This window comes from Ambystoma mexicanum, chromosome 12, assembly GCF_040938575.1.
Source record: "Ambystoma mexicanum isolate Mex_15411 chromosome 12, UKY_AmexF1_1, whole genome shotgun sequence".
Lineage (NCBI taxonomy): Eukaryota > Metazoa > Chordata > Amphibia > Caudata > Ambystomatidae > Ambystoma > Ambystoma mexicanum.
Window position 1 is genome coordinate 223,667,899 of NC_090936.1, and position 27,840 is coordinate 223,695,738.

At 43.6% G+C, this 27,840-nt stretch overlaps 1 protein-coding gene across 3 annotated transcripts in view; it reads right to left on the minus strand.

Moving 5' to 3' along the window:
- Window positions 1-27,840, minus strand: part of ANO2 (anoctamin 2) — a 2,341,832-nt gene that overhangs the window by 11,052 nt on the left and 2,302,940 nt on the right. For all 3 annotated transcript variants that reach the window (XR_011281759.1, XM_069628333.1, XM_069628334.1), the window contains one exon: window positions 24,945-25,050. Coding sequence is in view for 2 of the 3 variants with exons in the window: in XM_069628333.1 (XP_069484434.1) it covers window positions 24,945-25,050 (106 nt within the window). In the remaining variant the exon portion in view is untranslated. The remainder of the gene's footprint in view (window positions 1-24,944; window positions 25,051-27,840) is intronic.

The window sequence follows — 27,840 nt, forward strand, 5'->3', positions numbered from 1 at the left end:
ACCGTGTGTGTGTATGATATACTGTTTTCCTTGATATACTGTCGGACAATGATACGATTTAATGTTCTGGATTTTGCAACATTTTTTCTGTTTCTTTTTCCTTTTTGTGTTTTCCTTTAAAAGAAAAGGCAACAGGTTTTGTTTTAAACCATATGCTAATAAAAAAAAAAAACATCAATAGCCCATCCACTGAGGTGCCAATATTCCCCTGAAAACCAGTCTGAAACTTTTTTTAACCTGCCAAATTGGGAAAAAATTTTGCTGCAAGCGTCCAACAAACCGCTAGGTGGATAGGTCCCCGAATCAAGCCTGTCATCTTTTGAAAGATGGGCCCAATGCATGCTTGCACCAAGAGGCAGGAAGCTGTTGCTTAAATAAGATAAACAAAATATCTGTCCGAGAATAGGGCACTCTTTAAATGTGTTTTTTGAGAATCCATCTGGAACGCTGGAGCTCGAGGACCTCAATTACTTAATCAAAGTTTCTGTGTTCCCAGCATCGAAATCAACGTCCCAAAGGAAAGGACAGTCAGTTCTGATCACCAGCAATGTATCTCAGTATCGAGGCGTAGTGTTGCTGAAAAAGCTGCACCATCCAGTCTCAGTTATCAGGCTCAATTGTTTAAATGTTACCAAAACATTGGCCACCTGTTTCTGAGCCAGGATCATTAACATAGGTTCCCTCTCTTGTTGGACAATGAGATGTTTATGACTTTTTAGCCCAGTATTTGTAGCTCTGATTGGACTTCCTTCGTTGCATTATCCTGTCGTCCCTACAATAGATCGTCTTCATAACCTTTCCCAGATTGCACCTTAAGTCTCGCATTTTCAATAAAGGTCCATCATTGTCAATGCACCCCCAGCACCAATGTGGGTGCACTCCGCACTCGTCTTGCTGAGGACCAATGCATACATGAGTGCTATGCAGATGCTTGCCAGTAAGTATTGCATGGCGAGGCAGGAACAAAGCTCTGCTCATGAGTCCCTTTCAGGAATAAGGATATTTGTGCTCTGAAAAAGTGGGAGCAGAATGGGTAGAACAAAGTTCCCCTCTCATTTTTTCCATAAATCTACCATAAACAGTTTGTGTTAACAAGAGCATTTCCGCATATTTGTGCAGATTCTCACAAATGAGCGCAAATTAAAGGCGTGCAGAAGATGCACTCATTTAATGTGTGCTTCGTACTGAAATGCCCAGGACACCTGTGACGAATCAAATTTCAGGTTACCAGTGGTCAATGGTTGAATATCGGTTTCTAAACCATCAATCGGCCCCACACCTCTAATACAAGAGAATGGATCTGAACAGATTGGAATATATAAGCCTACAATTAAAATGATGAACCTCCTTGTCCAATTTTAGTAGCATGGAGGGAAACGCAGGCATAACTCCTCCAAAAGTCGTGGATCGTTGGTTAGTTGCAACACAGGGAAAATACAATTATTACCCAATGATAAATGGAGCGTCCAGTCAAGGTTATTTACAAATCCCTAATTTATCATTATACAGCAGACAATCTAACAACACTACGAAATGCAAGCCACCTTGTAAAGGAATGCAGAGGACAGACAGTTCTAAAAAGGAAAAGGAATGCACTCACAATACTGACAGGAGGGTGGTTGGTATGGTTAATAACTACAGTAGTTGGTAAGGGTCTCTTGGCTTCAGCAAAAGGGTAAAAGGGTCTTGAAATGTCTCTAGGGACCTTCTGGTAAGGACCAGGAGGACAGAACCAAAATGTACCTTTTGCTGTTGGTGTTCTTGGTGCTCGACAGGGTCGAGTCAGGGTCAGGTCACTTTGCAGACTTCTGTGACAGAGTTTGAGACAGGAGTTAGCTGCTGGCATCGGGTGGTAAACCAGTTCGGCGAGCAGAGCTGGACAAATGGCTGCAGGCTGGCCTACACTTCGGCTCAAGATCAGGAATCGTTGTCTCAGTGCGGTTTGGTTGTTCTGAAGCACAGGCAGAGACATCTCAAATGTCTTTAAGCGACTGTTGCTTGACAACGGTCAGCATTGTAGTCAATTGTGGATCGAGGCACTTGAATGGCTGGAAAAATGTACTTTAAGGCAGATTGTGGTAGATGCTCATTGAGGCACTTCTTCCAGCTTCTTCAACGGGCTCATGTCGTACTTTAAGGAGAACAACCCACAGCTCGGCAGTGTGTTGCAGCCAGCTACCTTGGCCTTTGTTTTGGGATCACAGACAATCTGGCACTTCCTATCGAGGAAGCTTGCTGCAGAGCCTAGCAGGGCACACTGTGTGCTGGCTGGGTACCAGTTCTGGAGATGCTGGAGGTCCTCTAAGTGCTTTTTCTCCCTCTGTTCCCGGCGAGAAATCCAGGGGAGGGATCTTGCTTCCCTCTTTGGTTATACTGCCCCTCCTTCACTGGCGGAAGATGTAAGGCAGACTGTACCTTCAGCCAGGGTCCAAGGTTGAGTTCTTCTTTCTTGTGAAGTCTTCAGATGACCTGCCAATAGAGGGGCTCAGCTCTCTTTTATAGCCAATTGGGCCACAGTAATTGGTGTATGCTAAGCCTACCTTAGTGAATCAATCCTGAGGTCCCTACCAATAATCTCCTGCATGCGTGACATCATAATCAGAGTGGTTTGCAACAGAAAAGGTAAAGGGGTGAAAAAAGGAACACAGTGTGCACCACAACTAAAATAGCTGAACCCTTCTCTCAACAGAAAGAGATCTGGGCTCACTGACTTGTGCTGCTAAGTCCCACCCATTTTCCTGGCTGTTGTGTTAAAAGAGTCTCTCTGGTTATTTGTGCTCCCTCTGTTGTCTCTGTTAAAGTGGCTGGTCTCTGTTGAAGGTTCATCGAGACCAGACTCTCTGGATCCTACAAACCACATTCCTCTATATGAAAGAGGACCCCCAAGTGGGATGGCCTACTGTAAACAACAGACCCAGACATGACAGTTCACTGCCATCAATATGGAGAGATGTGAGATGACTTCAGGTTGACAAAGTTGCATATGAAAGGTTGATGGGTGTGCTGCCTCTTTTGCTATCCTGTTAAGCGAGGGTCTTTGTGGGCCTGTTTGAAATTCACTCTGTTGGTATGATAATCACTGCCACCTGTTTCAGGGCCTAACAAAAGAGCAGGGTCGGATCCATGGAGCCTTTTTCGTTTAATGAAGTTAAACATGGCAGGAGGAAGGTTGGTCCTCCCCATTTCTGAGAATGACATTGTGCACTGCTTAGTTGTCACATGACAACTAAACATGACAGGGGCGTACGTTGCTGGTAATCGTTGTCTATCCCAGCGTAAACAGGTCTATGCTTTTGTCATGATGTGAGCAAACAAAAATGTGTGTGTATTAGCACACACATTTTTTTGAGGTTGGTCTACCATCCTTTCATTTAATAAACATTTCAAAAAGCCCAGGCGATAGCATGCCCACCATGCGGGTGGTCGAATTCCTCACATCACCTTACTCTCAAAGGTGGCCTGAGTATTTCAGGAGGAGCTGGACAAAAGCATAACGATGTGCTGTCAAGTTCCCACACTATTGTATGACAGGCTCACAGCAACCACGTGGTTGCTGGAATCTCATTTCACAGAGACAAGCTGTTGAAGGTTCCGTCTCTGTGAAATGGCCAAGAAAGTAAAAAAGAATTTCCATGTCTGTTTAGGGGTTGGAAATTCAAGTGTAAAAGCCACAGCTTAAACTACGGCTGTCACACTTCATAAATATATAATGACAGGGTCAGACAGAACCTTGGCCCCGATTTGCACCTCTCCCTGTGCCTGTTCCCAGCAGGCACATTGGGAAGGCCCTCATTTCTGCGCATTTAAAATAGCATCACATTTGTGAATTCGGGATGTGCTTTTAAATGTGCAGAAATGCCTCCTTGTTTGCACAAATGTGCAAATGGGGGAGTAAGGGCCTCTGAATAATCAGATGCCCTTTAACAATTGGGCTGCTCCCTCTTTTGGCGCAAGTGAGGATATGCGCTAGTGCATCTCCTCACTTGCACCCAAACATATTTGAGGGTCTGGTCCATTGTGTCAATGGAGTGTATAAGGGATCCATTCCGGTGTAATAGAGGGTTGTGGAACTTTACTATAGGCCAGGCATCTACAATCTGTGGCTCTCCATATGTTTTTGACTACACTTCCATGATCCTACACAATTGATTATGCTGCATGGTGCTGATGAGAGTTGTAGTCCAAAGAATCTGGCGAGCCAAAGGATTTGGGCTTTTGATCTATCTGTGAAACAGAGAATTCCAGTGATGTCTGTTCCATTTGTATTTAAATACCTGGTGGGAGAACAACAGAAGGACACAAACATACCCCTATAACTTTTAACTCCAAACTACAAGGATGAGGCTCACTAGAAGGTGCTTGCCCTTCTAGAGTATGAGGCTATGGCTAACGTCTGACAGATGGGTTCTGCAATGAACCTGCTGACAGTATACTTTCAGCAAGGAATGCAATAAAAATGCACTTCACTTTATCATGCTGTGATCATATTTATTCACCCCACACCTCAAGCTTAGTCACTCAGCAGTCTGGAATTCTAGGCCCGATAAGCAGCTGTGCACTTGAAACGGGGATGTGAAACGAAGATAAATTAGACATTTCCAGTGAATTACACGCATACGCTACAGTCTGACACAAATGTTGAATAGCTGGTCAACATCATAGTCAGAATTATTGGGTTTTTGCTGCATGCAATGCCTTCCGTGGTTGATATAATCCTAATCCAATTATATGAATTGATAAAATGATTATGAACCGACCTCTTGACCTTGTAATATTTGCATGTCCAAATGTATTATTCACTGACAAATATTGGTGGCGGCTTGTTTAAAACGTGTTGGGAGTCATTTTGAAAGAAATGCAAATTGCAAGCGAGGTAATCAGCAACGTTAGTACTTCTGTAATGTTGTGATGATTGCATGCAATCGTCAAGATTTGCAAAATGGAGTGCAAAACTAGAGTAAAACAAGGCAAAATCACCTTTCCTCTTGAGTTTTATGCCACCTCTCTGTTCCACCGTCTGGCCCGACACACTCTGCAGGGCACACCCTGGGTGTTCTGATCTTCTCAGACCTCACCCTCTTCAACCCCCTCACCACTCCTCTCTCTTGGGCGGTCCGCTTTCTTCTCTACTCTCACCTGTCGCTCTCTGACCCTCAGGCTGATGCCGTCCCCAGAACTGACAACCATGGTCATCCGACCCATGAAGCGTGTGTCAGTGCAGGCTTTCACAGCCCTTTCCAACTTTCATCTCCCTATCTCTAACACTCTTGATGTCCTAGCCCCTGTCATGAGGATCCGTTTGAAGCCTGCATCCAAGTGCAACTGTTTGTATGATTCTGACCTCGCCACCCTTAAGCGCAGGTGTAGGGTGGCAGAGAGAACGTGGAGGGCATCAAGCACATCCTCTGAAAAACTTGCTTTCCACTGGCTCCAAAGGCAATACAGACTCTCTGTCCTATCTAAGAGAGCCTACATCCAAGTCCACGTCTCAGCGGCATCTAAAAACCCGACCAAACTTTTCAAAATCTGCAAGGAGCTGGCCAATCCTGCTGCAGTCTCTACCTCTCCTGTTCTCTCCCAGGCCCTTTACACAGCTTTGGCATCTCATTTCACCACTAAAACTCAGGACATCCTGTCCACTCTCTCTTCCTCTACCTCCTCTTGCTCTTCCTCTACCATTCCAGGCCCCTCTCGACCAGTTATCCTCTTCCATTCTCCGCTTTCCACCAGTACACTCCGGACGAATTTTCAAGACAAGTTCAATCTATGAAAGTTTTGTCAAGCAGCTGCTCCCCTGCTCCTTGAGAACCATTAAGGACCACATTGACACCCTTGCTCCAGCATTGGGCGATTTCTGCAATCACTCTTTTGCCACTGGAACCCTCCCCTCCCCTCTCAAGCACTCCCTTGTGCACCCCCTTCTTAAGAAGCCATCTGCCAATCCTTCCTCTCCAGCAAACTATAGCCCAATCTCCATCACTCCTTTCCTGGGCAAACTCCTGGAAAAGCTGGCCATCTTCCTGCTTAATCTACATACTGAATCTGTTGGTTGTCTCCATGATCACCATTCTGGCTTCAGAGCAGCCAAAAGAACAGAAACTGTTCTCCTGAATACCCATGAAGACTTGCCCTCCAATCTTGACTCTAAACTTCCTTCCTTCATTATTCTCCTTGATCTGTCCTCTGCTTTTGACACAGTCAACCACTCCATCCTGCTCAATTGTCTCTGAGACAACCCTTTTATCTCTGGTCAGGCCCTTGCATGGTTGACCTGCTTTCTCACTGACCGATCCTTCCAGGTCCAACTTCGATCTTTCCTCTCTTCTATCACTCTCTCTACTTGTGGTGTTCCCCAGGGGTCTAACCGCTCTCCATGGCTATTTAACCACTACTTGGCACCACTGGCCCACCGCATCTCTACCTTCTGCTCTAACTTTCAGTGTTATGCAAATAACACCCAGCACTCCTTCAGGCTCCCCTCACCCTCTACTGCTCCTTCTCTCATACCAGACTGTCTGCAATTCAGGAATGGTGTGCCTCGAAAGATCTCTGCCTTAATGCAAGTAAGACTGAGATCCTCCTCATTAGGACTCCTGCTCCTGCCTTCCCTCTCTCACTCTGGCAGCCAACTCTTTACTCTCTACCTGCTCCTTCCAGTGAGGCTAAGAACCTTGGGGTCATCTTCAACTCCACCCTCCCCTTCTCTCCTTCTCTCCTCAGATCTCTGATGCCTCTAAGAAGTCACACTATCGGCTGCACCTCCTCAGAGGTATTCTTCCTTTTCTCACTGTCTCCAGAGCCCTGGTCCTCTCTAGGCTGGACTACAGCAGCAGCCTCTTTCTAAATATGCCTGCCTCTACACTTTGCCCTCTACAACTTATCCAGAACAGGACTGCAAGACTTGTATCTCTCTAGCCCTGAAATTCTTCCACTGGCTCCCTGTGGCTGAGAGGATTAAGTTCAAGACCCTCTGCATCGTCCACAAGGCTTTCTGGGGCTGTGGAACACATTACATCCAACTTTCACTTCCTAAGCATCTTCCAACTCGAGCTCTCTGCTCATCCACCTCCAACTCTCCACCTCCAACTCTCTGAGGGTCAGACGCTTCTCCATGCAGAGGGTGGGGGGTCATCTCTTTCTTCGGCTGGGGCCTCCCTCTGGAACAGCTTCCCTGCCTCCCTGAAACTTGGGGACAACCATCTCTAGTTCAGGATGCACCTTAAGATCTTCCTCTTTGCTTTTGCTTTATCTCCTCCTCTCCCTGCTGAACTCCTGACTGAAACTGCACTGGTCACCTGTGCTAATAGAATATATGTGTTGCTCAAAGTGATGCCAGAGGTTAAGATTAATTCTAAACCTTCCAGCCATCACCCACCTCTTTTGTTTTGCTTTGGTCACCCCCAGTGTGACGGGTATGTCCAGACGTGGTTCCTGTGCCTGCTGGGCTTTGACACCCAACTCCTCCTCGTTGTTGATGCCCAATGAGGCTGAAACATGTCTGTGTATGCAGAAGGGATGTGACCTAGCATATCCTGCTGGACTGCCCCTTTTGGGGTTGAACCAAGCCTGGTTTGCATATGATCTTTCCCTTTTCTGAAATGGCCTGGCAGGCAAAGATCGAGGATCTGGAGGGTTGCCCAGAGCGATGCCATTGGTTAAGATTAATTCAAACCCTTCCAGTCATCACCTCATTTGTTTTGCATTTTGATTGGATGAGGCGTGGTCCATAACTGCTGCCGTGTGCTAATAAAATATATATCTTCATTCAGCTGTCGTTTCGGCAGTTGGTGGAGGAGCACTAGTCCCCAATGAGATCAGGAAACCAAATACACAGTTCTTCCACTTTATTTAAATTCCAAAAGTTCCATAAAATTGTCGCACATCCTTATGGCAAACAAAAAAAGTTTTCACAAACCACTCACATTGTGGTCCTCCCAAGGTAACTGGCGCATAATAGATGGAGTCTACGCGTTTCGCGGTCCACTGACCGCTTGTTCACAACTAATGATCCGAACACTGTTGTGGGTTGGAATACCACATGTGACATGTGGTCAGATATAGAAAGAGGACTACCTTTTTTGTCTGTTGGGGAACTGAATCGGCCATTTTGGAACGGGTCTGTTATGTAAAGTGGGTTTACTAAACCCGTGCAGCTACCTGGCATTCTGTGTAGAAGCCCTTCTTTTGGATATCATGTGATGGACTTCCATTTAATAATGGTACCAATGATATGCATACAGTCTATGTGTAGATAATGATAGTACAGTACTATTTTGTAATACTAAAATACGTATTGCATATTGCTTGCATCATAACTGTAAAGTGCATAATATTAGCAGCATAGTTGTAAAGTGCATAGTGCGCATAATACTTAATCTAAAATATTGATAGTACAGTACTATTTTGCAATACTGAAATGCATATTGCATATTGCTCGCAGCATAACTGTAAAGTGCATAATATTAGCAGCATATTTGGAAAGTGCATAGTGCGCATAATACTTAATCTAAAATATTGATAGTACAGTACTATTTTGCAATACTGAAATGCATATTGCATATTGCTCGCAGCATAACTGTAAAGTGCATAATATTAGCAGCATAGTTGGAAAGTGCATAGTGCACATGATACTTAATCTCAAATGTCCTTCACAAGTCCTGTCATAGTACCTATTAAAGATGGCAGTTATTTACCCTAACAGACACCAATTGGCCTTCGGTTTCTATATACATAGTACTTGTACGTTGGTTCAAAGTGCAATGTGCTAGCAGCGATATATCTAAAGTGCTATTTCTATGTCCTTCCAAAAACTGCAAGTGCCTATAGTTTCACCAAAGACAAGTAGCGAGGTCTATATACAGACTAAAAGTAGAAACAGGTTTAAAATCTCAATATGAACGCACACATGTCAAACCCAATCAAAAAACATTACAAATACTAAATGTATGCTGGATCAAACAAACCCATCAAATCCCAAAGGTGAATTAAAATTACAAAGTCTCGACTGTTATCCTGATACTGGAAAAGAGAAAAAGGTGGAAAAATCAGAAGACTTAGTACAACTCAAAATCAAAAGGCCTTAATACAACTCAAAAACTCCTTTCTCTCCATTCTGGATATAATCTGCTTGGGAAAATAAGTTAACTTCTTATGACATTTATATAGAGATCCACTTGAGTATTTCGGTTAACAATGTCAATATCTTTACATCATAATGGTTCGAGTATTAACCCAGGAACGTATATAGTTCCTCGTCTGTGTTATGCCCACTGGGTGTTTTGCTCTCAAAGTCTAGGATGCAACAAGTTTCTTTTTGCAGAAGTTTCTTCTCCTCTCTTTTTCCTCCTCTGGGGTCATCTCTATCTTGTGTATGCCAAAGAAGTAAAAACTATCCATTTTACCCTCGTGGTAGTCGCTAAAATGCTTGGCCATAGGGTAGTTCGGGTCTTGATGTTGAGTAGCCCTCACATGCTGTTGAATCCGGATCTTTAATCTGCACTTAGTGCTCCCGATGTATATATATGTATCCTTTGTTTTTAAACCATTTTCTTTTGTGTTCTTTTTTTAATCAACAAATAAATTCACATTAATCTGCAGGGCTGGAAATGTGCACATACTTCATGTAGGATTTCTGGGGCTTTCTTCCATAGATGATGTTTGAAAAGAAGAAATACATGCTCCCATTTTAGTAAATAACATCGTAGGCAGGTCTGCCAACGAGGAAGGGCAGCATCTGGACTGCATGGAGTCTCTGGGGGAAGTCAGTGTCGGTTCAAAATAGAAGAGGAATCGTCCAGAGACACAAACCAGGGTTTCCTATGTATCCTGAGTGTCTGTAAACACCAGTGGCTCAGACGACAATTACCAAGGGTTTTTCCAAAGAAGCTACGGTTTCTGATGCTGTATTAGTATTTCCTAGGAAAAGCGAGCACCCGAAACATCCCAGGTGATTAATTATATGCCAGGCACATCTGCCTCCACATTCCAGCCTGCAATTAGAGGACCCCTAATGTGAAAGAAACCAATGTCCCACACAATAAACGCTGCGACCTGCAATGTATGTATGGTAAACAGCATTAGACAGGCAAGCGGTGTTAAAAATATGCAAACATTAAATAATGAGACATTTCATTTTTGTGATGATTTTATAAAAGGCCTCAATATTGTGGTTACGATGATTAATACAGATCTAGTCCCACATACAACTTGTTTCTTTCTATGCATTCAGATATTTAGAGCGGTATTCCGACAAAATGTGGAAAAATAAATACCGTACATTCGGCAGTTGCCCAAATACTGAATCTGATTTTACTGAATGAGGGGCGTGGGCAATGCGGGGGTGTCCTGCGCTCCTGTTGTTCGGTAAAATAAGATTCAAGGGTTCCAGGGGTGTCCCCCACTTCCATCACATGGATTGCGGTGATCAATAAAGTTAACAAAACAAAACATGGACCCTGCTGCCACAGGTCTGACCCACTATGGGAACAGGGAACCGACGTTGCAGGGGCATGGGGGAGTCGAGGCACGTGAAAGAAGTGTGCCGCAGCGAAGTAATTAGGGGTGTAACGGGGCAGCAAGTATGGGATGTGGGAACAAGTGGTCTACATGATCACTGCCCGGCACGTTTTTCAGATTCAACATTTTTGTCGATGGAATTTTGTGCCATGAAGGGGTCCCATTGATACGTTTAGATCATCTTTCCAACTGAGAGATCTCGACTTTCAAAGGTAATGTGTTTCACTTGCATATGAATTTATGGGGGATAGATCCACCAGCTACTTTAACACAACACACCCCAGATTCTTTTCTTTTTGTACCCCAATTGTAACCCTCGTTTGGGTGTTCTGGCTGGCACATTTCTTTCAGGTTCCCACATTGTGCAGGAGATAGCTGAGGAGCAATGTGCTCCCCTTGGAAACAGGCTATTGCCGTGCAACGTGGGTGGTATCAACGATGAGCACTTAGAAGCAGGAGGAGTCTGGCATGAAGCACAAGATAAATCCCCAATAATAGTGATAATTATGTTGTTTGGAGGGTAAAAGCTAATCTTTTTATTTCCCGTTCCTTGGCATTCGATACACAGGAGAGACAAGGGCCCCATGCCACTTAAACGGTGCATTTAAACACCCAGATGATTACAGCAGGCAAATGGAAAGGGTTACTGATTGCTTCTGTCTTCACTCATAAAAATCATGCCACCTACTGGTCTGAGTTTACAATTTCTTTACTCACACGGTCCTGCTTAATACAATTCTGTCTAATGTTGGCTATCGTAACTATTTACTGAATTTGAATGTTTGAAGAAAACTAAATACCAACAAGGTCTCTAGTTATACGGCCTCTTATAATGCCAAACTGTGAGTGCATGGACTGAAACCATGTATTGACTCAACTGCCTCGGCAGCAAGGGCTTGACAGAGCCATGAAGGTGTGTTAAAGGTGCTGATTCAGCATCGGCTAGGAAGGGGCGCTCCTACCAACTTCAGGAGTAAAAGAAGATGCATGTGGGGATGACCTCATGGAGTGTAACACAGACACTCAGAGCCACAGATACACTGTATAAAGGACTTCACCGGGAATGGCACGGGTGCCGATACATGGGATGTAAATTTGGTCCAACACACCGGTCTATGATTAGCATAAGGAGGGGAGGGAAATAAATAGCACAATCACAAATAAGCATAGTGGGAAATCCCTCGGGTGAGCTGGTTCTGGAAACTTTCAATTTAAAACACGTGACCACAATGACAGGGATGTGCAAAGGAGGAGGCTTGATTTACTCGTCATATGGGAATTAACACAACCAGAACTGGGTGATGTAACTGCAGGGCGGTCAGCCAAACAAGCCACTCCTGCATGGCAGTGGGGTGGGAGGCTCTGTTCCGGTGTGCCGATGCCCATCAGCAGGCGGCTATGGGAAGGGAACCCTGGACGGAGTGGCGTTCCTGGGAGGAGCAATTAGATGGTAAGTTCTTGAGCGCTGCCGAGGTGGCCAGCCCTCAAAGTATCTACCACAGGGCTCGAGAAGGTAATTAACTAACAGGTATCATGTGAATGTCCCATTTTCCACCAACTGTGTCCCGCTCTCAAGGGTGCTAACCAATGGCAGCAGATTACAGTTCCGGCAGTCAGCACAAATGTTGCTTCATTAATAACAAAATGTTCCAGAGTGGGTTGTGAATAAAATGTGGTACCAGATGGGGGTTAATGTGATGGGAAATTATTGAACTGTTTGCACTAATGACGTTCTCACTAATTAAACTAACTATGGAGGAGGAGGAGATTGCAAACCAATCAAATCCCTGGGAAGCACAGAAAAAACGTATTCTCCAACTTGCAAGTGTTTCTCCTAACTTCGGGAATATTGTATTTCTGATTATAAAACCATTAGTTGTATTCCATTCAGATGTCAACCGCTCGATCAGAGCAAATCCACTGTTTTGTTTTATTTGTGCTCCCCAATGTAATAAACAGTGTTGCTTCTTGCCCGGTTTGTGCTCCATTTTCTGAGTGTGTGGTTTTTATTATGCACTGAATAGTGGACCCCTGACTACATTTTTGGAGGCCCACGTAAGATGTCTCAGTCAATCTGGACTACAGAGGGTATCCTGGCTGCCCACCCTTGGGACACAGGTCTGGCGACTGCAGACCTGTTCGTAGCGCATCACTGAGACGACCCTGCAGACGGTGAGTTTGTGAAGGTCTGCCAGTTCCTGAGAGCCGTCCTGCATTTCAGTGGAAGGGCGTGCCCGTGGTGGAGGCTCAGTGCCGAGGGGACACAAGAATAACTGTGCAAAAAGATGCTGCACAATAGGTGTATAAGGGGTAGGGATAGATTTTTTTATGGTGTGTAGGATGCATCTTTGAGAGAAGGGAGGATGATCGCCTTCATGTATCGCGGAATCAGATTTGAACATACTCATTTGCCCCAGGGTTACTGTAAATTTCCCAGCAGCTTTAACAAAATAATACAAATGGATCCATGTAATGTACAAACATCAAGCATAGTGATTCAATATGTAGATGTCTTGCTAATATGCAGTGAGAAGACTATAGAATAGAATCAGTACACATTTTGTCACTACTCGCAGAAAAGGGGTACACAGTGGATAAGGAAACATTACAATATTGTCTTGAAGAGATAGAGTACTTGAGACAAATAATAACTATTGAAGGGTGAAGAATAATGCCTGAAAGAACACAGGCCATTCATTCAACCACACGTCCGCAAACATTAAAAGCAATGCATATGTTTCTAGGTCTATGCAATTACTTCAGAGCTTGGGTATTTGATTATGCCACATTCACGAAACCCCTATTGCAGGGTATTAAGGAAGCGCAGAAAGAGAAGAGGGACATAAAATGGACATCTGAAATTAATGAGTTTCACAGAGCTAAATGAGAAATCAAGAAGCACACAAACCTCCCAAAAAGCATCAAGGTATGAAGTCATACTGACAAACCCAGCCATAGAGGTGGTAAGGTGTCAAAGTGTGAACCCAGTAATCTACCTAGCAGAGCAAATAGAGGAAGAGGGTTACATACATGACTGTGCAGCACACATGGACAGGATGGAAGGGATCATGCAGGTAAAAGAGGTAGAAATAGCAGGGGCAGACATGGTGTATATTGACAGGTCCTCAAGCATTGACCCAGAGACAGGAAGAAGACATATTGGTATGGCAGTGGTATGCTGCATAAATGGGGCGTATGTAATAGCATCCCAGCAGTGGCTACCTTCACACTATCCATCAAAAGTAGTGGAATTAGTGGTGTTGATAATGATGGCGGACACAGAACAAATATATTTTCTGATTCTGCCTATGTTATATCAGCTATTTATTCCGGCCTAGCACAGTGGGAAAGGAGAGGATTCAAAAAAAATGTTTCTCCTGTAAAACATGCAGATATATTAAAGGAACTCATTTAGTCATTAAAAGCACCAGTAGAGGTGGCAATAATTAGGAGCAGCACATGCAGGAAAACAAGACAGGATATCAATGGGGAATTAAAAGGCTGATGGCAAAAGCAGCAGCATATTTACCAGAGGAAGGGGGAGTGCTGCAGTACCCCAAGGGAGCAGAAAGGGTGCCACTGATCACAGCGGAAATAAAGAACAGTGGGGAGGAAGAAAAGGAGCAAAGTTTCCACATAAACCCCATAGTACACATAATATAATTACAAGGAGAAGTGCCAAAAGAAGAATAATAATTATGGCTACACGGAGGGTGCTCACTGTCACCAAGAGACCTGATTTGGTGGCAGAGTTGCACAGGGAAGCCTATGATTCCCAGAACATTGCTAAATGTATCTTTACAACAGCTGCATTTCCCCACTCATGAGTCCAAACAAAGCATAGCAGCAGAGCTGAGTGAGGAATTGTGCATTCAAATCATGCATGAGTGAGTAAATTAGTTTGTGGGAAATTGTATGGTTTGCAAACAGTTTTTGTCTGGTACCTGTAAGGAAGGCATGGTATCAACAGTAAGACAGAAACGAGTGTCACAGTTCAAGGGTACTTATTGAACTTCAAAAAGGGTTTGAAATATGCCTATCTAATCATAAATCTAAAGATGCGAGCAAGCTACGACAATCAAATGATAATTAGGCAGTCCTAGTAGTAAAAGAACCTATACTAAAAAACCTATTGCTAATCCTTACCTCTAAATAAAAATAGTATGGGAAACAATGTTATGTAAAAGAAAGAAGTGTTCAAGCAATGATATATCAGGATATTCAGGCCATTAGCCTCCCTTCTCCAGGTTTTCAGCATTGGACAAGGTGGCACAATCGAGCTTAGCACATTCTCTGGCTTCTCTAGTAAGAGGGTGCAGTTCAAACATTAGCATCTGGGCTTTCTGTGCCCAAGCCTCTTTGCCCTTCAAAGCCTCTTCTTTCAGAGGGCCTTATGCGAAAAACAATACGTTTCTTTCCAAATTCTCAGGTGATTCACAGTTCACCCCGGATCCCCCTCAGCCATGTTCAGATGCGTTTTAATACAATGTTCAATCAGTCTCCCTCCACCGTGCTCGGACCAATTTGATTCACTCTAACACAAACTTGCTTTAACCGAAAGCATTCAATTGATCTCCCTTCTCCGGGCTCAGACCAACTTTATCTATTTTTTCATCAACTTCCTTGGCAGTTTCAACATCGAAGACTTTCGATTGGGCACAGGATTTTGCTTGAGCCGCTGCAGGACCATTTTGATACAAAGTTCTTTGCCACGCTTTCATCTTTATCAACCCTAAGTTGGATACCTTTCAGAGAGCTTTGAATGAACCCCCCAATGTAGCTGGACCACTCTGTGAAAGGTAACGTATCTTGGTTTCAAAGTTCAATCACTCATCTTTTGTTCAATTGTACTCGCGTTGGTTATCACATGCATTTCATAAACTGTTCGCTTCAGCGCTCACCATACAATGTTGCTGCTTGCAACCTTGGCTTCAACACAGACTAGTTTAGTATCAGTCTCCCCAAATCACTGGCTGTGTTGATTTCACTGGCACTGCTTTGTTGTTGGAGCCAAGGACAGAACCATGGCAGTTGGTGAATCTCGCTGCCTTGATTATCGACGCAGGAGGGGTACCTGGGGCACAAAATGCAGTATTCTTCAGCCTGGCTTCCTGGTCTTACGCTTTGGGTTCCTTGTCAAAAGGGTCGAGGGCAGTTCCCACCTTACGATCCCCTTCTGTTTTGCCGTCTTTCTCCTTGTATTAAACTGCCATCCTGGAACTGTTTCTTTGTGTGCTTTGCCTCACTCAGAGTGTGCTCTTGTTCTCTGCCTTTTATCCATGTGGGGAAGTGTAGTGGAAGTTAGGTGTGCATGATGGTCAGTAATTGCCTAACCCTGCCTGACCATTGTATTGGGACATGTCAGGTATACAGCTTGGGTGTTAGTCCGTTTTCTCTCAAGTGTTCATGTTGTGAAAGGGGGGATTGAGTTCCTAAGTATCCTTCCTGGTAAAATGGGATAAAGGGGTACAGGGAAGGGGATACTGCATCTCACCATCTGGTCATCCACTCCCAGAAGACCCCTCACCCAGGTGATCCTCTCGCACTGGTCCACCCCAGGAACTGGATCCAAAAGCAATGGCCATGTCCTGCCCACCTGGATGACAGATCCCGGGGACTAGTGGGTGAGACACCTTCAGGTTGCTCACAACACATTGAAGATGTTACGGGGAACAATACCACGGCCAGAAGAGCCCTTCCGGCACTTACATATCGACTATGTCGACATGCAAGAAAGATGTGCCTCCTACAAGTACATAATAGTAGCAATAAGTCAATGTTCACGTAGTCTGAGTTGGGACCTTGTGCAAATAATGATGGCAAATCTGCTGTAAAGTTTTTAGTGAGGGAAGTATTTGCAAGATGGGGCGTATGTGAAGAAATATGACCAGATAATGGTCAGCATTTCACCAATGATCTCTTTGAGGAATTAACACATCTCCCAGGAATTAAAGAGAAACTTTGAACAGTTTACCAGCTGCAGGCAAACCGGGTTGTGGAAAGGATAAATGGCCTATTAAAAGAGCATTTGGTTTAGTTAACAAATACTATGCGTCAAACTTGGCTTTCTTGCCTCCCTCCTACACTCTTTGACCTCCATAACACACCTTCTGCAGATCACCACCTGACTACACATGAAATTGTAACAAGAAGGAAAATGCATGCCCTGTCCCACCTTCATGTTCAGTTTCAGATGCTAACCCTTGTTCAGAAATCCTTGGAAATGAAATGAAAAACTATCTGACTGAGATGACAAATGTGCATTGCTACATTTCAAGTCAGGTACACCAATCTACAAATGCTCCTACAAACAGTGAAGATCTGCACAATCATTTCCACAAACACAGCCACTCTAGCCGGGAGATAATATCCTCTTTCGAAAGACAGTAAGAAAGTGGAAAGAGCCACTGTTTTGTTGTCCATTCGAAGTAATATTTTAAACACCCACAACAGTCAAGACAAAAGAACGTTGTGCATGGATTTATCACACCGATGTTCAATGAGATACCAACAGCACGTCGGAAAGAGGAGAAGTGACCGGACGGGAAGTATAATTCAATTTACATGAGCATTTTGTACTATAATAAGGTGTTACAGGAAACCCATAATGAAGATGGACAAAGGACAAGGAGAAAGAAAAGGGACTGGGATTAATGAGAAAGGTGGTGAAAAAGTTAAAAGTATTATAATGTTCTTTCTCTTTGTTTTCTGTCTTCTTCTCTTCTCGTATTTAGCAAATAAGGACAGATTGAGCCCATCAGCTGGTGGTGACAGGGAAACATGCACTAAGAGAAGTGTGGCTAGCACGCTGGCATTATTAAACACTGTCAGGGAAGGATTAGATCTGGCCACAGAAAATATGTGGTATGTGGAAATGAAGAAAGTGGGACGGGGGAAATAATACCTGTTATGTGTGTTCACTGATTCAACACCTCACAGGAACGCAAAAGCAGTTCTTGCCCCAAGAAGTAACAGCTGAGGCGAGAGGGTGTGTGGCACATCTGGTGTTGTGCAGAAAAAGGGGTATCTTCCAGAGACATGCAGTATAAGTAAAGTGGATTGATGAGGGAGAGGAGGTGTACGAGAACAACTTTATACAACTGGAAAGCGTGGCCCAAGAGGAGAAAAATAAGCACATGATTCTGGAATATGTAACAGAGGGGGCCTAAAGGGAAAACAGGTGGCCATTGCCCATAAAATAATTTAATGTAAAACCTCTGCAGGGTGTGATATGCCCTGGTGCCACACAAGACCCTTGATGCAAGTCCAGGTTTGGATGCTAGGGAAATGGGAAAGAGGGATGGCACAGTGCCGTGCAGAAGGGCTGGTGGGCTTTGAAGAAAAGGTGGTTAAGAAAGTAAATGCTAGTTGTACGAATATTTAGAACAGTTATATACATGCTTTTACGTGGATATGTTTTTGAGAAAATGGAACAATAATGCTAGGGGTGAATACTGGCTGCAGGAGGACGATGAAAATTGCTGCGATGCAGAACTGGACCGCTGATGCAATGGACAGTTGTAGGGTGTGCATAGCAAGAGCATACATCCAGCTGCCACCAGATTGAAAATGAGTTTGTGCTCTTGTGACCATTCATAACCTAGCATTAGTGGTGCCCCATTCAGATGTATATATCACTCAATGGGCTGTCCACAGCTAAGGAGAAAACAGCAGCAGAATAGCAAACAATAACAAATAAACAAACCAACACAAGGTAATAGCGGAATCAAACATTGGGTGTTGTTGTCCACATAATTTGCGTATATCACCTCTTTGGATTACAACATCTCAAAAAGTGGAATTGTGTAGATGTTGAAAAGTGTGGGTGATATACAAACCCCAGCGAAACCAGGTGATCATCTGCTTTGAATGATTGAAAAATACGTTTGCTTTCTGCCCAGAGAGGAACAAATGTATCCACTCTGCAGCCTCACAAAAAATTAGGCTCTGTTCTGTGGCCTTGGGACAAGTATAACATGGTCTACAAGGTCAAAAGCAGAGGATAGATCAAGTAGCATTAGGAGTACTCTGCTACCTTTTTCAAAGTAATGCAAAATGTTTGACTTCAGATCTAATATGTGGATTTGGTGCTATTCACACTCCTGAAGCCTGATTGCTTGTGGTATAGTATGTTGTGAGTTTCCAAGAATCTGAGTGTATGCGACCTTATCAAGAATTTTTAACAAAGAAGGTATGTTTGAGATAGCACAGTCATTTTCTGGTAGATCCGGAAGAAGAATTTTTTTCATCAATGGAGAAATCCATGCTTGCTTGATCAGAGATGGAAAAATATTCTCTTGAAATGAGCAATTCACAAATGTAGTGATTAAAGGTGTAAATAGTGGCGCACAAGCTTTGACAACCGATGCAGGGCAGATGTCTCCCTTACAGGTGGTAGGTTTAGGTTTGGTCAGCACTCTTACAATTTCCACTTCTGTCACTGCTCTGAAGGTGAACACAGGAGTTGTGGAAGATTAGGGTGCATTTTTGTTGTTGGCTCTCGAAGAGCCCAATCTGGTACGCTTAGCATCCACATTTTCTCTAATGGTCTCAACTTTTTTCATCATGGCATCCTGCATGGTGGTATGCCATTTTGAGTCTTTGATGATTTTGTTTGAGATGGACATGGGTTTTCAAGTTCTGTTAAGATTTTAAAAAACTCCCTGTTGTTGGATGATGCGCTGTCAATTCTATTGTCGTACAAGAGTTTTTTTTGCTTGGCAGATGACAATTTTATGTGCTTTGTCTGAGATGGAGTATTGGATTTTATTATCGGGGATTGATTTTTTCTCCATGACTGAGAGGCCATTTCATTTCCAGCTTAAGTATTTTAATTTCAGCGGACTGCCATACTTTGTAGGGAACAACCCTTGCCAAACGCATTTTCTCGGGTGCCAGATGTTTAATGGAGCTGGTCATCTTGGTCTGGTATGCCTCTGCTAAATCCTCTGCCTTATTCAGTTTGGGTAAATTACCCAACATAGCTGCAAAACGCAGCTCCAAGATGTGAGCTGTAAACTTACGCAGAGTCCTAAATTTGGTCCAGCATTTGCTGCCTATGATTTTAGGGGATTTGAAGAAAGTGGACAGATTAAAGAAGACAGAGCAGTCGTATTACCAAGGGCACGGGAAGACCCCAATATTATTAAGCTCGACATTATGTGTTGCCACCCAGTCAAGAATTCTTACCTTGTTGTGAGTTGCTGTTTCAAATATGTTGCAGGAACTCCAGTTCGAGCAGCATAGCGTTATCTAGGTTGGCCATATTGTCAGTTGGAACTAATAGCCCTAAATTCAGATCCCTCAAAATGATCATTTTAGGGGAGGGTTTAAGCAAGGGACCTATCGCGTTGCTGAGATGGAGAAGGAAATCAGATATTTTATCTGGGGGGGCGATAAGTCTGAATAATATTAATAGTAGTATTAGGGTTACTGGCTAACTTTGACACAAGATTTCACAATTTTGCTACCATAATGTCCACAATTTGGTGGATACAAAGAGAGGCCTCTGAGATAATGGGTAACCCTCCTCTCTGACCCGATATACGGTTAGGGTGTAGGATCTTATATCCTGTGGGAACGGCCAGAGAGACGGATGGGCCTGCTGCCTCCTGAAGCCATGTTTCAATGAGCGCTCATATGTCGGGTTTGTTGTACAGAATGAAGTCTGCCACCTCAGACGCCTGTTTAACAAGCAAGCGGGTATTAAGTATCATACATTTCAAAGTATTAGGTCTCTGGGTCAAAGGAGAATTATCTGAGGAAATATTATTATTGATCAAGGGCGTATCAAGTGCCTTGTCAGGTGGTGTGCGCAAGCCTTATAAGGGCAACATTCTTAAAAGAGGGTGACATATTAGTTTGTGCACTGATGAGATCTGAGGGTTGAGCTTCCTGAGGCAAAAGTGGATTGTCCTCCTGTCTAACCATAGCTGTTCTGCCTTGACCTATATGTTGTGGGTGGTGTTGTGGGTGGAATCACCCCGCATTGGGTGAGCATTTCTGTCTTGAAGCAATTTTTAAAGTGTTCCTCTGTCCACATGTAGTTGTGTCCAAACTGTCTATAAATGACTGTGAAAAGTGCTAAACCTTGTCAGGCATATATAGGTATATACCATGTATACCATTGACAAGGTCATACCCAGACCGTATTTGGAAGGTAGCACAATCATCTGTACCATGATTGAAATGGATATATAGTTGAAAAAGGTATCACTTTGCTCCATACATCTCATTAAAGACATATGACAATGATGAACTGAATCTGTTTTGATAGTTTGCTTTGGACTAAAGGGAAATGATACATTGATCAGTACCAGGACATTTCAGGAGTAGATGCATGAACTATTCACTTACATAACAATAGGGTATCAAGTAGGCCCGCATGATGTCTTAAACGAAGCGGCATACATCAATGGCACACGCAATCATTGCACCCCATACTCTGAGAACACATCTCCTCACAGTAATATAATCATTCTAGCCATTGTCAACATCAGAAAGTCTATTTAGAGAACTCACTCAAGAGGAATGGTTCTGGTGGATGCTAGATGTTTATACAAGTCATGGCATTTGGGATGAAATATGCAGTCACCTTTACTTAAAACATGATTGTTTATAGTTGTTTAAACAATATTTAAAGAAAGTATTTGTTCTAGTGCTGGTCAAACATATTCAACGATCCACCCAGTCACCCCTTTTTCCCCCAGGACGTTTGAGGGTAATGGCACTAACAATTAGGGCCATGTAGGGGAGGGCAGTCTATTGCTATATCCCTAGGGGGTCCATATCATGCACCACTTCGCTATTGGGTGTAGAAGGTGCTTTCAGCACAGTGGTGCATGACAACTTTATTTTGTCTTTTACCAGCGCTCTTGTGCCTGGACGTGAAAAAGAAAATATTTTCAGGGTTCTGTGGAGATGAAGGAGGCAATTGGATAAGGGCTGGGGCTGTAAAGTAATGTGTAAAGTGAAAGTGTAAAGCACATTCAAACAACCACTCATCCTCACTCTTTTACAATCTGATTTCATTCGGCCCACCTCACCTTTTCCAAATGACAAAGCCAATATTCATATTTCGTTATTCATACATTCAGGACGTTTTTAGTTTTAACTTCTTTGTTTTGAAGACTGCAGTTCAAACTGTTGTTTGTCTGCTGGGTCTCATTTGGAAACACTATTTGCGATGTGTAGATTTTAAATGGGTTGTCTTGTTTTTCAATAGTTTAAATAAGTTAAAACAATGTGTACTTTCATGTATTGGTCAAACAATACTCGTTTGTGTAGTGTCAGGAAAAGCTCATATTGTAAACATATTATATGTCAAAATATCAATAGTTATTAATGCTGTTTAGTGATTGGCTAATACACATTTTCACAAGGTATTGTTACACGGAAGGGTTGTAGTTGACCCTTCTGTGTATTTATAGACTCTGGGACAAAACACAAGACAAGATGATACAAATAACCCATATGTTTTATTGGTTACCAAAACATATTGTGGAACAAATGGGTGTGAGTCTGAGGAAAATAAATATAACTGATAATGGAGTGGAAATATGCAACTAAAAGAAGGCTTGAGTTCAGTGGAATCAAGGTTCCCTGGGATATTCTGGACCTCACGCCCGAATGAGGAAAACAACAATTGGGAGTTGCTGGAAATGAAGAGGCGTAACAAAGAAAAAGCTCCCTGAAGGGGCCAAAGAAACAAGCAGAACTTAAAACCCACAATAATGAATCATGTAGAGAGAAAATGTCTCTTCCAAAGCCCTGGGATTGGGCTTCTCCTGGTCCGCTCCAATGACTAGTGGAACAGCCTGGTCTAAGTCTGAGGGCTGTGAGTTTTTGGGAATATCCCAAACCCACTTCCATTGCATCCGTGGTAAGGGTCCTCTCTCTAATGCCAATACATTTTGTGCTTGGTAGAGTCCTTCATCCTCTTCCAGATGTACGAGATAGGGGGGATTCTTGTTCCACGTATGCCCACTCTGCCACAGTTTCAGGGATGTGCTTGAGGATTCCTCTGTCATCGGATGGATCACCTCCATGTTTTAGGGTCATGGTTGCTGAGAGACCCTTCTTTGCTACCCTTGTCATTGCCTCCCCTTCCCCTTGTGGCAATGCACCATCACATACCTTCTTCCATATATGAAGTCTGCCTGGCACCTACTGGTCCGAAGGAACCTCCCTGGTCTCTCAGGTTAGTAAGGGGAACCTGCTCTCCTCCCACCTCCTTAACTCAATATCCCCTTATAGCTTTTTTCTCTCCCCCCAGATGGCAAAGGTTGTGTCCTTCTCGACCCCTCATGTCTTCTCTTCTCCAGATCAATCCTCCACCAACCTTATCCATAATGCTCCCTTCAGATGCAATAATTCTCCATCCAACGTCTTAAATATTCTCCCTCCAACCACAATACTTCACCCTCAAACCTCCTCAAAATTCTCTTTCCAGATTGTACTTATTCTCCTTCCAACCTCATCAATAAGTCTCCCTTCAACCTCTGCAGAGGGAAATTACTCTCCGTCTCCGATGTAACTTCCTTCCTTCAACCTCTAATGTTCTCCTCACAGCTCTCCACTCTATAGCCCTTTAGCTCACCAATGTCCTCTAAACACCTTCCTCAAACTCCCTTTGGAACACCCACACTCTTTGACTGAGAAAGCTGGCTTGCATTGCCTAGTCTCTTCTCCCCGTGTGTGATACTTAGGGGCAACGATTGCATTTGTGTAGTGCTCGCTGGTCCGGTCTGTGAAAGGACCATATTTATGAGGTCTTGTGGGCTGAAAGTCGGTTTGCCTGAGCTTTCATCAAGGACTGATACCATTTTATAAATGTATAAAAGCTCTGGACCTGTGTCCTGATGACTTTTCCTGCAGTGAACGTGGTCCTTCTGTTTTCCTTGTGTGTAAATCGAAAGTCCGAAAAACCTCTTGTTGACTGGAGAAACTGTACAATTTGAAGGTACCCCTTTTGTATCAGGGACGTCTCCGCAGTGCTAGCTGGAACATGAGAGCAGAGTTTCTTAGTTTTGTCCTTTGCATAGTGCATTTAAGTTTCATTTCATGCTGGTTTTCCGAGTACAAATGTGTATCGGTGGGTGTAACCTTCTGTTGAAGGCTTTCTTTTGCAGTGGTGCTGAAGAAGGAAAGGTACTTCCACACCCACCAGTGATGGCTGCAATTATATTCCCTAAGGGGAAAGGCATTCATGTGTACATTAGTTGCTTGGTTCTGTTTAGGGATCAGTCTATCTCTCGGGGAATACCAGTATTATGATTATAATTGGGAGCTTTTTTTAAACCAATCCCATCACCCTTTCCTTCACTAATATGTGTAGGTGTAAAATGCTCATGTGACTGCCTGCTATCCAATTGGGGGAAGCAGTGGGGGTGAGCTGTGGATCCCCTGCATACCACCTCTGAGACCAGAGTCTAGCTTGTGGTGATGCCTGGCTCCTTGGACAACTGCACTCTTTGTCCAAAGGGTTAGGCATAGGACTTTGTCATAAATGTTAACTATGTAGTACTTTTCCTCATTCTCTGCAGTAAGCACCAATTATCAATTGCTTTGAACCTTAGCTGCTACATAAATGGTGTAAGCACCATTTGGCTTGAACACAGACCTCATTCATGACTACAGCAATAATATTGATCATGTCTAAAAAGGTCCCAGGGTGGTTGGATTGCACTATGCTGGGATTTACTGAGATACAGGGCTGAAACTGGAAAAACATTCTGTAAAAGTATATTACCACTTGTATAATGTCTCTACACAATAGCCTATCATTCCATTCAATGGAAGCCTAAGTTACACCACACATAGTAAAAAAAAAATGTGTAATGTAATTTCCACCCATTGACAACCTTACCTTGAAGTCTAATCGTGAACAATGGCCATAGTAGGTTTGCCTGTACTAGACATAATTATTTGATATGCCAAGGGTGGGCGTGCCTCATGTCACATTTGCATTATTACTGCTTATAGTGCAATTCTCACAGGACAATCATTATTTTTTTAATGTCCAGCATCAATGCTTCTCAGGTAAGAAACATCACTTTTACTATTTCTAGGATGCAGCTAGCAGAAACGTGTCATTGAAACATACTTTTTGCCCACCACTATCAGGGTTTGGACAGCCCCCCCCACCCCCCTGCAGTAGAGTGGGGCATGTGCAATGGCACTGAACAGCAGTGCCGACTACCCCCCCCCCCCCTCAGCACCATCCTGCTTAACCCTTTTCAGGCCAAAACAGTGATAGGTCTGTGTCTTAGTAAACTTCCAATCACCTGAAAATCAGTGAAAAGACAGGAGCTTGTTCAAACAAGTTAGGGCAGGACTAGTTATTATCTAATTCACATTCATTTTCTCACATCTTATAATCATTATTTGCAAGCATGAGAACATATACCGTGCAAACATGTCATGCTCACCTGAAACAGAATAACAAAGGCCAAGCGGACAGCTAGGACTGACCAGTATTGTTTTGAGAAGTCATATTGATTTGGTGACCATGGCGGTTCTCTGTAATCCTTGTACCTGAACAAAGAGATTAGGATAAAATATAGTTTAGATACTTTACAACTTTGTTGGGAAATATTGTCAAGCAGAATTTGTTTGGGCACTTTTGGTCCTTGAGGTGTCAACAATGAGCTGTTGATGATTGCCTTTTGGAATACCGCTTACGCCAGGATTGGCAATGCTCTCAGTTTGGGTGACTATTTGGAATCTGTTTGAACATATACATTCCAAGCACTTCCGAGTCTCATTCAATAGGACTATCACACAGAATAAAGGCGAATGCAACCGGCAGCAACTGCAATGTGAGCAGAATGTACACTATGACAAATCACATTCAAAGACGGGTCTGTGGGGATGGCTGCAATCACTCTTTGTGTGATTGTTTCGAATACCGTTTTCTGTGAATGACTTATAGAGTATAAGAAGAGAAGTTGGGGCTAGCTGCAGCTCACAAGTTGTGAAGGAAACTAGGGCAATCCAGAAAATATAAGATAGAACAAATTGCATTTACTGCATTATAAAAAACTTGATGCCATGTAATCGGTCAGCGACTTAAAGTACTCGGGCATGTTCCAGAACCAAAACAAATGGTTTGTTAGCGTTAAGAATCCCATGATCTTCTTGATATGTAATTCTAACATGTGAGGACTGGCACACATTACATGGGAATAAGCAATGAGCTAAAACATTTGTTACATCATCTGTGAGTATGTTCAGTCTTAAAATATATATTTTTGTTGGCTCATAGTTTGTAATAATGCAGTAATTCAAATCATGCTTTGATTATGAAATACGCAAGTTAATGAAAACAGAAATTACCCAATGCATTAGATGGTACATGTATCAGGTGGCACAAGGGGCAACGTGATGGCCTAGGTGTTGAGGAGGAGAGACCCCTTGAAGAGGTGGGTCTTGAGTTCTTTTCTGATTTGTATGAGCGTGGGGGCGAGTGTGATGCCAATGGGGAGGAGGGTCCTTGGTCTTGGGTCGTAGGCAGGGAAGGCTTGGTTTCATGTCCTTTCCTGTTTGCAACGGCGGATTTCAAGTCTGCACGTGTCCTGGCTTCTTGTGGTGCGCTGTCAGCCGGACATGCAGAGTTTCTCTGCAAGGTAGCTGGGTAACTTGAGGGTGACTGCCTTATAGATGATGCAGCAAGGCTTGAAGGTGATGTGTGCATGCAGTGGGAGCCAGTGGAGGTCGACGAGGGCCGGGGCTTAAGTGTTACTCAAAAGCACCACAAAGTCATGTCTGAAAGTTGATATATAACCATTTTGAACATATTTGAAAGTATTTTCAGCATGAACAAGTGGCAAAAATAGTTTCCATGCCTTCACATAATAGATACATTTCAGAATGTATGCATGTTATCACTCGAGACCTGAAAGACAGATGGACATTGATTGATGGAATTTCAGTCCATTAACATGGGAAGAGATTTCGCAACGTTTGTCTTGATACTTATGATGGATAACAGCTTGTGCTGAAGTTCCCTGCCTCATTCCGGAAACCTCCAGCAGGCTGACCAGAGGAGCCAGATGCATCCCAAAGCTAGCGGATGATGGGCCTGGGGCAGCATCCAGAGCATCGCATTGCCACTCACACTTTGACCCTGTCTAAGGGCACGAAAGAGTACTATATTGCTAACTATGACAAAATAGTCCATAGGTGCCCCTCTGCGAGAGCGAATACGGCTAAATGACCTGTTCTTTGGGAAGGTACCTACTCGAGAGTCCGACGCCACACTTTAGCTCACCGTACCTTTCAGAGAAGGGAAATATTTGTTTGCATATCTATCTTTGTCCCGCCCACATAGGCAGTCCAGCATCGAAACGCTATGGCAAATCTCTTCTGAACAAGAGTCCCAACAGCAACCCCACGTGTTTCAGCCTTGTTGGGCCTCATCAGTGAGGTAGAGCTGTGCCTCTGTGAGCACAGTGAGCACAGGGTCCATGTCTGGATGACCCTATGCAATTTAGGGTGACTAATCCTAAGTCCCTTAAACAATGAAAAAATAGTCCATAGGCGCCCCTCTGCGAGAACGAACACGGCTAAATGACCTGTTCTTTGGGAAGGTACCCACTCGAGAGTCCGCAGCCACACTTTAGCTCACTGTATCTTTCACAGAAGGGAAATATCCATTTTCATATCAGTCTTTGTCCCGTCCACATGGGCAGTCCAGCACCAAAATGCTATGGCAATTCTCTTCTGAACAAGAGTATCAACAGCAACCCCATACACGTGGAGCTGTGCATCTCTGAGCAGAGTGAGCAGGGGGTTCACGTCTATATGAGCCTACGAAACTTAGGGTGACTAATCCTAAATCACTAAAACAATGAAAAAATAGTCCATAGGCGCCCCTCTAATCCTAAATCCCTAGCATTTCGGTGCTGGACTGCCCATGGGGGCGGGACAAAGACTGATATGCAAATGGATATTTCCCATCTGTGAAAGGTACAGTGAGCTAAAATGTGGCTGCGGACTGTAGAGTGGGTACCATCCCATAGAACAGCCCATTTTTGCCATGTTCGTTCTCATCGAGGGGCGCCCATGACACATTTTTGATTATATTGCTAACTAGGGACCGCTCTTACACCAGGAAAGAGGGCACCATATCAGATTAAGGATATCCCAGCTCTCACCAAACCTATAGCATCGTGATTTCACTTCCCATGATTCTGGCCACTCTGTATACCAGCCCTTTAAGGAAATCAAGGAATGATAGTCCCTCGAAACAGGGGTGCCAACCTGCTTGGCTCCCCTCATGCTGGTGCAGGAACTCCTTCAATATCTACAGAGGAAAAAACGGAA